The sequence below is a fragment of the Girardinichthys multiradiatus genome, chromosome 22, assembly GCF_021462225.1.
Source record: "Girardinichthys multiradiatus isolate DD_20200921_A chromosome 22, DD_fGirMul_XY1, whole genome shotgun sequence".
NCBI lineage: Eukaryota > Metazoa > Chordata > Actinopteri > Cyprinodontiformes > Goodeidae > Girardinichthys > Girardinichthys multiradiatus.
In genome coordinates this window covers 39,690,139-39,705,574 of record NC_061814.1, presented here as the reverse complement: position 1 = coordinate 39,705,574, position 15,436 = coordinate 39,690,139, and the positions used below count along the sequence as shown (strand labels likewise).

The 15,436-nt window shown below is 40.6% G+C and overlaps 1 protein-coding gene across 1 annotated transcript in view; it reads right to left on the bottom strand.

The window, feature by feature from the left end:
• Positions 1-1,227: 1,227 nt before the first annotated feature.
• Positions 1,228-15,436, bottom strand: part of LOC124858850 (adhesion G protein-coupled receptor A3) — a 317,892-nt gene continuing 303,683 nt past the window's right edge. The window contains exons 18-19 of the mRNA XM_047351126.1: positions 5,202-5,297; positions 1,228-5,118 (exon numbers count right to left, since the gene is read on the bottom strand). Coding sequence (XP_047207082.1) covers positions 3,705-5,118; positions 5,202-5,297 — 1,510 coding nt within the window. The 3' untranslated portion in view covers positions 1,228-3,704. The remainder of the gene's footprint in view (positions 5,119-5,201; positions 5,298-15,436) is intronic.

Here is a 15,436-nt window from a genome sequence, read left to right as displayed (position 1 = left end):
TAGACAGCTGTGTTGACTGCGGACTAAATAAAACACAGCGCTCCAACATCAACAGGTGACATGGCTCCACACATCATCACTGACAGTGGAAACATTACAGTGTACCTCATTTGAGCTCTTTTTCTCCTAAGTTCAGGTGAGACACTTCTCTCTGGTTTGGGTGTTGTAGTAGCTCTTGAACCACTGACTCCAGGCAAAGTCCATGCATTACAAATCTAAACCTAATTCTTGAATGAATTTCTTTCAAAATCTTCTCAAGGCATTGGCTTTCTCTGTTGCATTTTTTACCCCACTTTTTCCTTCTACAGAATTTTCTACTACTTTTGTGGCTTAACCCTTTGTGGAAGTTGTCCAGTCAACAATCTTAAGATTGTCAGAGTGTTTAGGCCAAAACATATTCTTAATGCTTCTGAATTAAAAATCCCTTTTTATTGGACTTATGTAATCTATCTCTAATTAATTTAATTTTGGGTTTTCAATGACTGTTTTCAAAAATCATAAAAATTAAAAACTAAATAACTTTTCAATGACATTCTGATTTATTGAGATGCATCTATTCTAGTATAAAGGACCAGGTTTTAGGATGAGGTGAATATCATGTTGTGCATGTCTGTTTCTGATATGAAAGTCTCACAACACGTAGCATGTCTGCATAATTTATGGACAGGTAAAGGCCATCTGAAAACAAATAGGATATATCTAAACTCAGATGCTGAGCATTAACATTGAGAGGTAATTATTTTTTCCCAACTTTCTTAACATATAGACTTTTTTCTTAAACATCTTTAATCTCATGTAAAATAATTTTTCAGAAACCAATTCTATATACAAGGAAACGAGAGCACATGGAGGGATTCAGAGATGGTGTGCATGCTGATGTGGTTTGCTGCTTAGATACATTTTTTTTTTAGTCTTCTGCCTCAATGTGTCACTAGTTTTGTCTGAAGCGTCATCATTCATATGACAAACAACTGCTGCTGAATCAATTCTGAGACACCTTCTCTTTGGAGTAGTAATTCTTCAAAGAGACTGTGACCTTCTTGGTAACAAAAGAACAATCCATATGCCAACCTTGGCCTGCCCAGACAATAGTTAATATGTCTAAGATGTTTTTTACAGTTTAGGTCAGAAGTTTATGTGCAGTAATCATGGGCAAGAATTTCATATGAAGTTTGGATTTGTAATTATTTATTTTTTCCTTTTTCATCATAGGATAAACAACAAGAACTGGGTGTACGGGTTTTATTTTATTATGGTCTTTCTCTGTCCACACATAGTCAAAATTAAACAAAGTGCACCCAATTATAATAGCGTTGAGGTTGTGGCTATTTAGAGGCCATTCCAGAAAAAATAATGTTTACCTGTTATATTCTTTCCTAAAGACGTGTTTATAGCCTCTAAAACTGCAAAGAGTTATTCTCCCAGCTGCCTCTCTTCACTTATAAATCACAAATCAAGTAGACAATATCCTATACACGTGACCTTTCAAAAATCAAGACATCATCACAGAGCCAAAAGAGGCATGGAGTGAAGCTCAGCTGGGTCAATATAGAGCATATTACACATTAATTCAACCCCCATCTTGGTTCTTTCACAAAATACAGTGAGACTTAATCCTGCTTTTGTTTTGTAAAAGTGGTTTGTGTGTGTTTGGGATCTTTGCCCTGTTGGAACATCAATTGTGTTCAAGTAGCCACACAGTATGTTAATTACAACCACTGTGTTTGACAGTTGTCACTGTGTTCTTAGGTGGAGCCAGGTTTACATGAACATGGACTAATTAGGTTCCAACCAATAAAGAAGCTCCTGCTCCAAAACTGACACTTGTAAGTTCAACTATCAAGCATGGTGGTAGTAGCATGGGTCTGTTGAACTAAGAACTACCTATAAGTAGCAAAATTTTTGAGAATCGCATAACTGGGTGTTTAAACAGCATAAAGATTAGCAAAACGCAACAAAACTGTTTTTAAAATGCATACCCTAGGCTAACATTATGTCTCTGGAGAGGTCCAACCTCATTGACATTTTAGCAACCATGCTAAAAATTATATGTCAAGACATAACTTAAATAATCTTTAACTTTACTGATACGAAATTCCATCATGCGGCAACAAAGTTGCTAGAAGTTTATTGATGATCAAGGTGCAACTTGCTTTATCAAACATTTTTAACTGCATTTAAGCTGGTATATAATTATGACCCTAGTTAGATTGAAGAAAATCCCCAATTAATTCAGTCTTCTGTACCTAATCAGGTTAAAATCCGTAAAGATATTTTTTTTGTTGGATTATCACTCAAGCCTCAGAAGAATGCATAAGAAAAAATCATTAGAAGTATAAAATCACTGCCAATGATAAGTGCAGATAAACGTCTGACCGGAGTTGCAGGTGTTTAAACTCTGGCCAAATGCAGATTATTAATGGAAAATAAAGCAGACATTTGTTTGGGAGGAGAATACATGTAAGGATGTGGCAAAAATGACATAATGCCAGCAGCAACCGATGTACAGGATCAAAGTAATTAACAGCATGTGCACAATGTGGAGCTTTTGTTCATGACATACAAAAAACTGGATTATAAATGGACTATATTTGCTCTTGTTTCAGTCAGTGTTTTGTTATTTGGCTTTGTCCAGTTCTGCGTAGGATGAGAGACTAAACCTATTTTTGTATGCAAGGAAAATAAGGAACATCACTCCTTTGCAGGCTTCTCAAAGTGGCCCCTTTAGCAGCTTGTTGTTTGATTCCAATGATCACATTCAAACATTTTGTTGCTGTTAATGTTCGTATTTAAAAGCAGTTGTGATATTGTCAAGAGAAACGTGCAAACTGAGATGAAAAGAATAAAAATCTGACCAATAATGCATTGTCATGACCTGACTTTGAGTAAATGGACTGAATCCAATAACTCGCTGACATCAGCTCACCATCCACAGTGACATTGCCGTTCCTCCTGATGTGCCGTCGATTTATTCTTTTCAGGAAGAGGGAAACACTAACGTGAAGACATCATAAAGACATCACAATCAATAGAAACCTGGATAGGAGCACGGACAGTTTTCACTTCGCTTTTTCTGCTGTGATTTTTCTACAACTAAACTGGCACCCACACAACTCTGCCAAGCAAAGGTATCTTTGTTTATTATTTAGAAAATCTCTAGAAGGTATTCACAGTTGTGATGGCAAAAATACCCTTATGAAGTCTAAAATTGCTGGTTTAGTCGTCTAGAACATGAATGCCAAAGTACTGGAGATTCACTGTCAACGTAGACTATTGGTAGTTTCAGACTCAGAGTAAAAACATCTTGCAGCTTGTTGCCTTTGAGCACTAACACACATAATCACACATACAACCATTCATTTTTTTGAATATATATATAGAGAGATAGATCTGTAGTAATACGTAGCAGAGGGAATACCTTTAGTTAAATCTGATGGTAAAATGTGAGACACATTTCACAAACTGTTAGTGTTGAAAGTGATTTTCTTCGGTCTATGGATACACCTCTGAAGGCGATTGCATGACATAAGATTTCTGTACAAGAACACAGCACACATAAAAACATGTGGATATTGAAATAAAAAAATTTCCACATTGATTGTGATGTTTAAAATGCTATTTCACTTTTTTATGTAGAAAGGGAGGCAAAATTCATTTTGGCAGGATGAAGCGGAATGCCGCCGGTAATGTTTGGTGTTCCTGCCCTATACAGTAGTTTCATTCTTCCAGGGGCCAGTGCGTATATTCCCTGTGCTGTCTGAGGTGTACTGAAGTCCTTCATGCATGGCTCCCTTTAGAATCCCATTCTGACTGGGTGGGTTTTGGGGGCATGATTGTCTGCGTGGGGCATGCACCTCCAGATGGTGATGTGTTGCCACTGGTTCCTCCTCGGCTACTTTACTGCAGCCACACAGGAAGACTCCTGTGTCCCCTGATTCTGCCGGACACAGAGAAGAAAAAATGTCTGCCTTGGAACAGCAAATATGCCTGTGGCAAGGATTATGGCACGCCAAAGACTCATGCAGGGTGGCTGCAGTAGCATGGCATGTGTGATGCCCCTCGTGGTGGCCTTCATGGGCCAGATGCGGACAGATGTGGGCGTGCCGCTCACGTGTGCTGTGGGGGCTGTCAGTGTGTGAGCTGTGCATGCTTCCCCCATCTGCGCTGGAAGGAATATGATAGGCATATTCCCTGTCGCTCCCTGCACCGCAGGCAGCAGCCCCAGCCTTGCGGCCAAATTGACGACCTTTAGTCCTGGTGCTGCTTTTGAGACAAGGGTGCAGTTGGATCCCCGGTTCAGAGTGGAGCAGCACATGGGTGGCAGTGGGCTCTTCCTCCATCAGCTGCTGGCTGTGAAGGGCGGCACAGCATGGAGTTACCGGTGCCACACACGTCACGTGATTTTGTGAGGATGGAAGAGCAGCATGTTTACAGTGACCCAACCCGCTGTGGCTGCAGCTCAGCAGTGCTTTAGCCTGACACGGTGAGTCATGGTGGCAGTGACTATGACCGTGACCATGTCCTGGGGTGTCTCCATTCACGTTCACTTTGGGCCTTGTTTGAGCAGACCCCTGCACACCAGGGCAGGCATTGGCACGTCTTCCAGGACAACAGGAACACCAGCAGTGCCAGACATCGTCACGCTTGGCACAGTGATGGATGAGGATGAAGAGGCCGAGAGTGACGGAGAAGGCACCATAAAGGCAGCTGAAGATCATGTCCAGGAAGTGTCCCTGTGACACGGCCAACGCACCAAAAGTCCATGTGGCCAGGAACAAGAAAAGGGTAAAGGCTGCAGTTCGTAGCTGAGCTTTGAAGGAGTGCTCATTGGCCAGCAGTGCAGGGTTGATGGGGATGCCGGGGCAGCCAGCGGGGCAGTTGGTCCCACCAGATGGGGCTGCTAGCGCTCCTGGCTCGGCTCCCTGGTGACAGTGGGTCGGCACATCACCGGCAGCCAGCCTCTGATGCTCCTCTGTCAGCTGCTTGAGTTCGTACTTCTTCTCAGGATGCCGCCAGAGCTGAATGAAGGTGCAGAGGAAGTAGATGCATGTCACCAGCACAATGAAGGCCACAGGACCAAAGAAGGCTCCCAGGCTGGGCTCCCATGCCATCCAACAGCTGCAACAAAATTAGTCAAATTTAGTCATTTGATTTGCATTCAAAATACTTTCAAAGTTTTTAGATAGAAATCAAAAACTTACTATGGTGCTTGCTCCCCGCTTCCATAGTTTTCTATATTAACAGCTGCTGTGACGCCACAGATGATGAGAGGCACTCCACCACTGACTAAATAAAATCTGAGATGTGAGGAAGACACAGAACCATACAGTATGAGACAGGACAGAATTTATAAGATAGACTATAAACATCTAAGTATATTTGTATATAATACCAACAGTGTTCTGATAAAGAAATGTTCCAAAAATGTCCTTCAGCATGTTGTCTCTAATCCACACAAAATAATGCATACAGTCTCAAACATAAACATACTACCCTCTAATATTTGGTTAAAATTCACATTTTGAAGCTATCAACAAGCTTTTTACATAGTTCTGGCTGGATACTGGTGGTTCATTTAAATTGGTTGATTTCCTGCCATACAAATATGACTTTTGAACATAATGCATTCAATTTTAACAAGGTTGAGGTTATGGAGGACCGATCCTGCCATAATTAACAACTATAACTAACTATTAATAACTATAGAAATAAATAAATGACTCAATAAAATAATTAATTGGCCAAAAAGTAGCTAGAATTCTTGCAGGTGAATTTTTGCTGGCAAATTTTAAGTACAAAAAAATTCATATACATAATTGCACAGGATAAAAATTCAGTGTTATAAATTCAATGTCTAAAAAATGTCTGATTCTAATGAGACTATTTGACTTCTGTAGAGGTCCAGCTTCTAGGAAGTAGCTGCAAAGCATCATTATGGCTGCCTGGTTCTGAAAAGGAGCAAGCAGAGATGGCTGACTTAACTTCTGTCATGCTGCTCAAGAAGTCAGGAGTATTGTGGATTTGGTGGTAGATAGCGCTGTTAGTCGGGATAGTTTACTGGACTTTTCACAAACTAGGGGAAACATACTACAAAAACCTCAATGTTAATTTAGCCTATTTAAACATTTACAATGATACTTTCTGAATAATATAAAGACATAAATTTTTCAACAATAAATCCTAGTAAATATGGCCAGTGTTATTCAACATATTAACCTTTTTAAAGTAAATTGTCATTGGTAATAAATTTGAAAGAAATAAAAGGGGTAGGAAAAATAAAACAGCAAGAAATCCACTTGTATTCAATAAACAAAGGAAAAATATAGAGTTCAAGAAAAAAAATATGACTTGAAAATATAAAAATCATCTATATTTATTTATAAATAAAAATAGATTAAAATAGAAATATACATATTTATATCCGATTAATTAATGTATAATTTAATAAATCTCTTCTTTTTATTACTTTGTTGCATGTAATGCCGCACTAATTAGGCCCGAGCAGGAAAACTGCAAGGGCCTATTGTAATCGCTCGAATTCTTATTCTTTTTTCCGTTGCGTCTTTGCGGGGCAATATGGGGACTTTGCCAAGCCCCTAGATGCACACGCTTTTACACAAAATTGTCCCCCAACGAAAATTCTAGATCCTTAATGTCGTCATCGGTGGGCGTGGCCTAACCACTTAGTCACGCCCCCAAACGTGAGATAGCCCGAACCGTAAGTCGTAGAGATCTGAAATTTGGCACAATGCTAGAGCACCTCAAAACAATAAAAAAAAGTGTCTTGGGGGTATGCCCTAAAATGCACAGGAAGTCGGCCATTTTGGGTCAAAGGCCGATTTTTGCCCGTTTTTCACTTTTACTCACCTCGAACTTTAACGAACTCCTCCTAGGGATTTTGAGCTATTGGGTTCATATTTGGTCAACATGCAGTTAAGGGATGGGGGATTAAAAGTTATCAAAATCGTGAGTTTTTGGCCATGTTTAGGGGGCGTGGCCGGGCCACAAACTTGGCGTTCGCGCCGAAAGTGAAAAATTGCAATAACGTTCCCAAAAAAAATACAAATCACACCAAAGTTGGCATGAAGGAGGGCCTTCGGCTTCCCAACGATCCTATGGGGTCATATGCTGACATCATCAAAGCCACGCCCCCTCAGAACCGGAAGTCACTTTTTTCACTTGGAAAGGTGCCTCTCTGACCCTCTTCACCCAATTAACTTTAATCTGTGTCAGAAGACAGATAACTAGTGGGTCTAACTTCGTTTGAAGCACAGTAACTTTTCATAAAAGGGTGTGGCCGTGGCGGTGCCGCGAAGTCAGACGTCACGCCATGGCCATACGTTTGCCTCTAATTTCCACATAGATCATCTGATCTGCACCAAATTCAATGTGAGTGATCCTTGTCCAGTCCTCAACATAGATCTGATGACATATTCGGTGGGCGTGGCCTAATTCGTCCACAGCGCCCCCTTCAAAATTAGAAAAAATCAGCCCCAAGCCATGCTTTGACCGAGGAATCTGAAATTTGGTACACATATGTAACTTCTCAGGACCTACAAAAAACTCTATTGGAGCATTGGTCCAAACCCAACAGGAAGTCGGCCATTTTGGATTGAAGTTGCCATTTTGACCCAGTTTTGACCGTTTCTATCACGTTTTCCTTTACAGACTCAATGTTTGATGTTCTTCACCTAATCAATGTGAAACTGTCCCAAGTAACAAATAACATGATGCTCTTAGACAGTTGACAGTACTTACTGCTTTAGCTGGAGGGTGTGAATATGATGGCATGGCGAATTCTGATGTCACGCCACGGCCATACATTTGGCTCTAAATTACACATGCATGGTCCGATTCACTCAAAACTGAATATGCTTGATCTTTGTCAGCCCCCAAACAGCTCTATTGGATTACATTTAAATTTAGATCAACAGCGCCCCCAAGGACACTTCAAGGGCTATATCTCCCTCATACATCCTTGGATCCATTTCAAATGTAGTATACATGATCATGACTTAATGATGGACATGTTGACACAGTCAATTGATGATGTCGTTTTAGCCCCACCCACAAACAAACAAGTGAGTGCAGCTTCCATCTGGAAGGTCCGATTTACTCCAAATTTTGAATGCTTTTTGCCAGACTGAAGAAACTCTGCATGACCGAAGATCATATGACATGTTGCTCGAAGTGCCATCTACTGGCGACGTGTTGAAGTGAAGCAGTGTCATTGTCGGTGGCGTGTATGAGGTGATGCCAGGCTCCTGCGTTCGCTCAACAGCCCGAGTTGCGCTGAGGGGTGCGAGGGCCTTCAAAGCTGCTTGCAGGTTTCTAGTTTATATTTGTAGCTACTTTTTGGCACAGTAATTATTTTATTGATTCATTTATTTATTTCTGTATTTATTCTTAATTATGGCAGGATCGGTTCTCCATATAGGTTAGAGATTAACAGGGTCCATTCAATAAACATATTCCAAAACCAGGTGTGTTGCGTTTTTGGCATCTTTGTCTTATCAGACGCCTAGAAACCATGCATGTTTGTACTAATTCCACCTTGTCTTCCTCTTTTGTAAAAACACTATATACATATTTACAAAAAAGAAAAAAAAAAACCTTTTATGTTCTATTTTCTATTTTCTATATGTTGGGTCTCCATTTTGGAGCAAGGGCTTAAGTGGCACTGAAATTTTCAGCTGCCCACATGCACAAGCTAAAAGCCTGCTGGAGAAAAGTTGTTTGGTCAGATGAGATAAAGATTTAGCTACTTGGCTACCATGACAAGAGATATGTTTGGAAAAGTCAAGGGCAGGCTTTCAAACCTACAAAGACATTACCAACTGTAAAGCCTGGCATGATGTAGGGAGACTTTACTGCAAGTTGCGTGGGTTAACAAAGTGAAGGGAAAAAATAAGGAGAACCACTCCCATACTCTTTGATCTCACAACAAATCAACAACTAGATGAATGAAACTTGGACAATATTCTACATCTCTACAGGACGATGATCCCAGACCCAAATAAAATTGGTCTTCTAATGGATAAAGCAGATCAACATGAACTTCCAAAATAGCCTTACTAAAACACTGAGGTAAACACTACTGATTTCTTTTTCAGTTTCACTTCAAGGCCAGTAAACCAACAAATTTAAACAAACCCTACAAATTCAGCCAAGAAGCACGAACAATTATCCAGAGAGAAGTATACCAGAAGATTGTTGATGACTACAAAAAGAAAGAAGATCCACAATAAGTTCAAAGATGTGCACCAGATTCATACTGTTAGTTGTTTTGTGTGTAATCATTCCACCCTGAAAAAAGCTCTGAGCTCTTTATGCGCATGATGAATGGATGGAAAGCTGGAACTGTAAGTGCTCCCAGAGAAAAGTATGACTGGTAAATTAAGGGCTTATGCAGTGAGTGAAGTTCTTTGCCAACCTTGAAGTAACATTGTATAATGTCAGTGGAAGTGTATTTTCTTAGTTTGACTGACACCCAATGACACGTGGGGTCAGGCATGAAAACCTAATTATGTGCGTTGTTTTTCCCAAACCTGCCAATCTGAAAAAAAAGAAACAGATTATTTCTGTTTACCGTTTGAGCATGTCAGAGTGTTTATGATTACACCCTTGGGGCGCAATCACACCTACTATTTGTTTTCTTCACTGCAACCCAAAGTGCAAACTGTACTACATAAACAAATCTGCTTCCTATCGATCTGAAAATGATGGAACTGCATGCTGTGATTTGTTTGTATTGCATATAGAATCTGTCCTTGACTTAAGCTAAGATGTGGATATATTTTCTTTTTCTAAAAAGACATCAGGTTTGATGCAAGACAAACAAAGTAGGCGAACAAAACCTACAAGGATATTTGTAGTCAGAACAACAATTCACTATCTAGTCATAAATACTCCAGAAATTATGAGCGCTCGACTAACAAATGGAGCTTTCCTTAGGGAGTTTGGGTATCCAAGTGGATGCCATTGTGCTTGCATTAACAATAAAGTCAAAGCAAGCATACGCTGCTTCCACCAACTGTCGCAAATAATACTGGTACTACATACATTTACTGTAGTTATATACAGGTGCATCTCAATAAATTAGAATATAATTCAAAAAAGTATTCATTCTTATTGTGTAATTATTCATTACACAAAGTGGTATATTTCAAGTGTTAGCCATGGTCATTTTGATGAGTATATCTTACAACAGTCAGTCAGTCATCTTCTACCACTTCTTCCATAGTGGGTCGCAGGAAAGCTGGTGCCCATCTCCAGCAGTCTATGGGTGAGAGGCAAGGTACACCCTGGACAGGTCGCCAGTCCATCGCAGGGCAACACAGACACACAAAGGACAAACAACCACGCAGACACTCATTCGCGCCTGAGGGCAATTTAGAGAAACCAATTAACCAAACGGTCATGCCTTTGGACTGTGGAAGGAAGCCGGAGTACCCGGAGAGAACCCATGCATGCATGGGGAGAACATGCAAACTCCAGGCAGAAAGACCCCTGGCTGGGTGTTGAACCCAAGACCTTCTTGCTACCAGGGCAACAGTGCTACCAACAGCGTGCAGTTTTGTTAAAAAAGCTGATGATAAAATGAGGACCAATAAAAATAACTTTTCAACACAGAAATATATTAATGCCTATACATGGGAAACTGCTAACTTGACAGTTGTATTTAACTTGTACCTTCCACTGTTTAGAATAATGTAGGGCTGAAACAATTAAACGAATTAATCTTGATTAATCAATTATTGAAATAATCGTCCACCAATTTAGAAATCAAATAATCATTAACTGGAGTATACACTAAACATGCCATTTGCTGGAAGAACAACCCTTCAGAGCAGTAAATAAAGCCAGAACTGTACAAACAATATATCCATTTTCCATTGAAAACAGTACAGTGATACCAAACACACATCAAAAGTGGATTTGGAATAGTTAAAACAAGCTAACATTAAGCTACAAAAAACCTTCTTAGTCTGTAAATATGCTCTATCCAGAACTCCTCCAGTGGCATAGTTTCAGCTTCACCTGGTTCATTATTAATAATAATTGGTTAATCAAAAAAATAGACAACAGATTAATTGATTAGCAAAATAATTGTTACTTGCAGCCCTAGAATAATGTATCCAAGCATACACACAAACACACATATCCAGGACGTAGGACACACCTTCATTCCTTGTAGCCACTCCTGAAGCAGAGACAACGATGTCTGGTAGAAGAGTAGAGAAGCACAGTGTCGGGATCTGGGTTGTGTGTGTGTTTGTATTGTGCTTGCAACATTGCCTCAGTGTTTCAGATGTTGCTGAAGTTCTCAGGTGTGCTGGGGGACAGGTGCGACTTATTCTGCTGATTGCTTGGAGGAGTACTTTAGCAGGAGATTGCCAGCACTTTGACGCCAGAGTGTTTGCCTTCTGTGGTAACAAGCTTAGACAATGCTAAGTCTATGCTTTGTATTTAGTTCTGGAATAACTTTGTTTATGTCCCTTCGCAGACTAAAAATCTGAACTCTGGATTTATGTCACTGGACAACTGACTTCGTGTCCAGGAGTTTTCTGGATGACCAAGATTATCTACGTTCTGAGGACTTTGTTTCCTAACTATTGTTCCCATCTGGATTACAGACCAAGCTGGCAGTTCCCTGCTTCCTCCATCTCCAGGCCCTAAGCCTAAGCGTACCCTGTCCACCCTCCAACGCAAGTATCAGCAGAAACGAACTAACTCAATCATCTCCAAGCTCATCCAAGAAGCACCTAGGAAACCAACAGAACAAACTCTGCTACGACAACTTGGATCCCAAATCCCTCTACCCCTGGCGACCTGACAGCACCCACTTAGTAAGCCGTTCACTTCTCTACCTGAAATTCTTGTCATTCACTTAGTTATGTTTGTTCCCTGTTTTCACCAGTTCTATTCCCCTCTCCCCTTACAGTTGGAGTTTCGCCCGTTTTTCTTTCCTTATTATTTTGTGGCACAATAAATTTCATTTCACTCTTTCTATTTTCTCCGGAGTGTTCTCTGTATGTGGGACAGAGCTATTACAAAAACAATGACACACAGAATCCAGGTTGCTTGATGTTCATTGTGAAATTTTCATAGTCAATGAAGATTTCGAGGAGTCATTTGTTTGTGGTGGTCTACCGTGATTTATCAAGTACGCAGGCAGTGCAGCCATCTACCATGACATTTAGAAAACATCATGCTTTCCTTAGCTAACAAACTTTATGGAATTGCTGATTTCAATACCTAGCAGGACTTGGAACCTGCCCACACTGTAAAAAGCACCAATGTTTGATTTAATGACCATGGCATTAATGAGATTGATTGACCAGCAAACTGGCCTGACCTAAACATAGAGAATGGAGTATGGACAAAAGAAACATGAGAGAGACCAGACCCCACAATGCAGATAAGCTGAAGGCCGCTGATACACTGGCCTTCCTTAACACCTCAGCATGCTATGTGGCATTGATGCAGTAATTCATGCAAAAAGAGCCCTAACCAAGTATTGTGTGGATATACAGGTCCTTCTCAAAATATAAGCATATTGCAATAAAGTTAATTATTTTCCATAATGTAATGATGAACATTTAACATTCATATATTTTAGATTCATTGCACACTAACTGAAATATTTCAGGTCTTTTATTGTCTTAATACGGATGATTTTGGCATACAGCTCATGAAAACCCAAAATTCCTATCTCACAAAATTAGCATATCATTAAAAGGGTCTCTAAATGAGCTATGAACCTGATCATCTGAATCAACGAGTTAACTCTAAACACCTGCAAAAGATTCCTGAGGCCTTTAAAACTCCCAGCCTGGTTCATCACTCAAAACCCCAATCATGGGTAAGACTGCCGACCTGACTGCTGTCCAGAAGGCCACTATTGACACCCTCAAGCAAGAGGGTAAGACACAGAAAGAAATTTCTGAACGAATAGGCTGTTCCCAGAGTGCTGTATCAAGGCACCTCAGTGGGAAGTCTGTGGGAAGGAAAAAGTGTGGCAGAAAACGCTGCACAACGAGAAGAGGTGACCGGACCCTGAGGAAGATTGTGGAGAAGGGCCTATTCCAGACCTTGGGGGACCTGCGGAAGCAGTGGACTGAATCTGGAGTAGAAACATCCAGAGCCACCGTGCACAGGCGTGTGCAGGAAATGGGCTACAGGTGCCGCATTCCCCAGGTCAAGCCACTTTTGAACCAGAAACAGCGGCAGAAGCGGCTGACCTGGGCTACAGAGAAGCAGCACTGGACTGTTGCTCAGTGGTCCAAAGTACTTTTTTCGGATGAAAGCAAATTCTGCATGTCATTCGGAAATCAAGGTGCCAGAGTCTGGAGGAAGACTGGGGAGAAGGAAATGCCAAAATGCCAGAAGTCCAGTGTCAAGTACCCACAGTCAGTGATGGTCTGGGGTGCCGTGTCAGCTGCTGGTGTTGGTCCACTGTGTTTTATCAAGGGTATGGTCAATGCAGCTAGCTATCAGGAGATTTTGGAGCACTGCATGCTTCCATCTGCTGAAAAGCTTTATGGAGATGAAGATTTCATTTTTCAGCACGACCTGGCACCTGCTCACAGTGCCAAAACCACTGGTAAATGGTTTACTGACCATGGTATCACTGTGCTCAATTGGCCTGCCAACTCTCCTGACCTGAACCCCATAGAGAATCTGTGGGATATTGTGAAGAGAACGTTGAGAGACTCAAGACCCAACACTCTGGATGAGCTAAAGGCCGCTATCGAAGCATCCTGGGCCTCCATAAGACCTCAGCAGTGCCACAGGCTGATTGCCTCCATGCCACGCCGTATTGAAGCAGTCATTTCTGCCAAAGGATTCCCGACCAAGTATTGAGTGCATAACTGTACATGATTATTTGAAGGTTGACGTTTTTTGTATTAAAAACACTTTTCTTTTATTGGTCGGATGAAATATGCTAATTTTGTGAGATAGGAATTTTGGGTTTTCATGAGCTGTATGCCAAAATCATCCGTATTAAGACAATAAAAGACCTGAAATATTTCAGTTAGTGTGCAATGAATCTAAAATATATGAATGTTAAATTTTCATCATGACATTATGGAAAATAATGAACTTTATCACAATATGCTAATATAAGGACCTGTACTGTACAGTACATGCATATACTTTTCAGCAAGCTTTTCTGTATCAAACTTTTTTTAATTCATGAGTAGCTGAGTTTCGATAGCTGTCAATCATCCTCAAATTTAACACAAAAAACACCTGAAATATATCGATCTGTACGTATTGAATCCATGTAATAGCTTAGTTTATTTTTTTTTAACTGAGTGTAAACAGTCTCTGATGATATTCTTATTGAAATGCATCTATATAAACTAGTTAGTGCTTCTACATTATTTATTTTGTGATAAGATAAAGAAACAATGATAGAAAGGCCTCGACAACAAATGAAGCATGAAAAAAAAGCAAAGCAGCTCAGCATCACCTGTTTAAGTGCATCACAGGAAGTGAGACCTCTTTCTCTGCACTGTCATCCACTTCCCACAGAACACTCTGCTAGTTCCTCCTGCATCTTGTTTAATCAAAGCCTCTGCCACCATACCCTAACCTTTCAACCAATCCATCTTTATCCCTGGTTTGCTCCCTTCCGCTTCTTTCTGCTGTCTCTCTCTCTCTCTCTCTGACAATATTTCCCTTATCATACTGAAGCCCAAAAATTCAATTACAATCAAGATGTTTGTCTGAGCTGGTCAGTGAGGGGTTGAGGGTGTGAAGAAGAGAGGTGAAGCTGTTGGTATTAGCGGCCTGTCACTGCTTCTGAACGCAATGGTTCCCCCAGGGGACACTCTTCCAACAGAAAGCCATTTATACAACTGCCATGCAGATAGGAATAAATGAGGGGAACGTGTGGATGGTGAAGAGGCATGTGCTCTCAAACCCTCATTCCCTTACATCGCTCAAGGAATGCGAGCTTGGAAGATGCATAAAGCAGATGTGAGAAAAATATTCAGCACGTGTGACCAATCCAGTCAACTTGCTTCTTTGGTTTTATTCACAAAGCTGTATCATTTTAAATGTCTTGCCAGATGCAGAACTTTTTTGCATGAACATCTAAACACACACTACTCTGCATACTTTTATTTTGGCAAATCCAGTAAGAAAAAAAAAAAAAGCTTTGCTTTTAACTGAACTTAGAGGCAGCAATCATCTGATATAAATAGACCCTGAAGTGGCTTTTAGACAGCATCTACACACATTCCACTCTCATCCTTGTTCCTCGGCCCATGTACCATCCTCTGCTTTGTGACAGGGCCTTGTCCTATCTTTGGACCTCATCCAGTACTTACATAGAACAGCTGGGGACAAGTAACAGTCAAAACCAACTCCAGCACACAACATTTTACGTATGGATAAATCAGGAATCCATGACTTTCTTGTATTC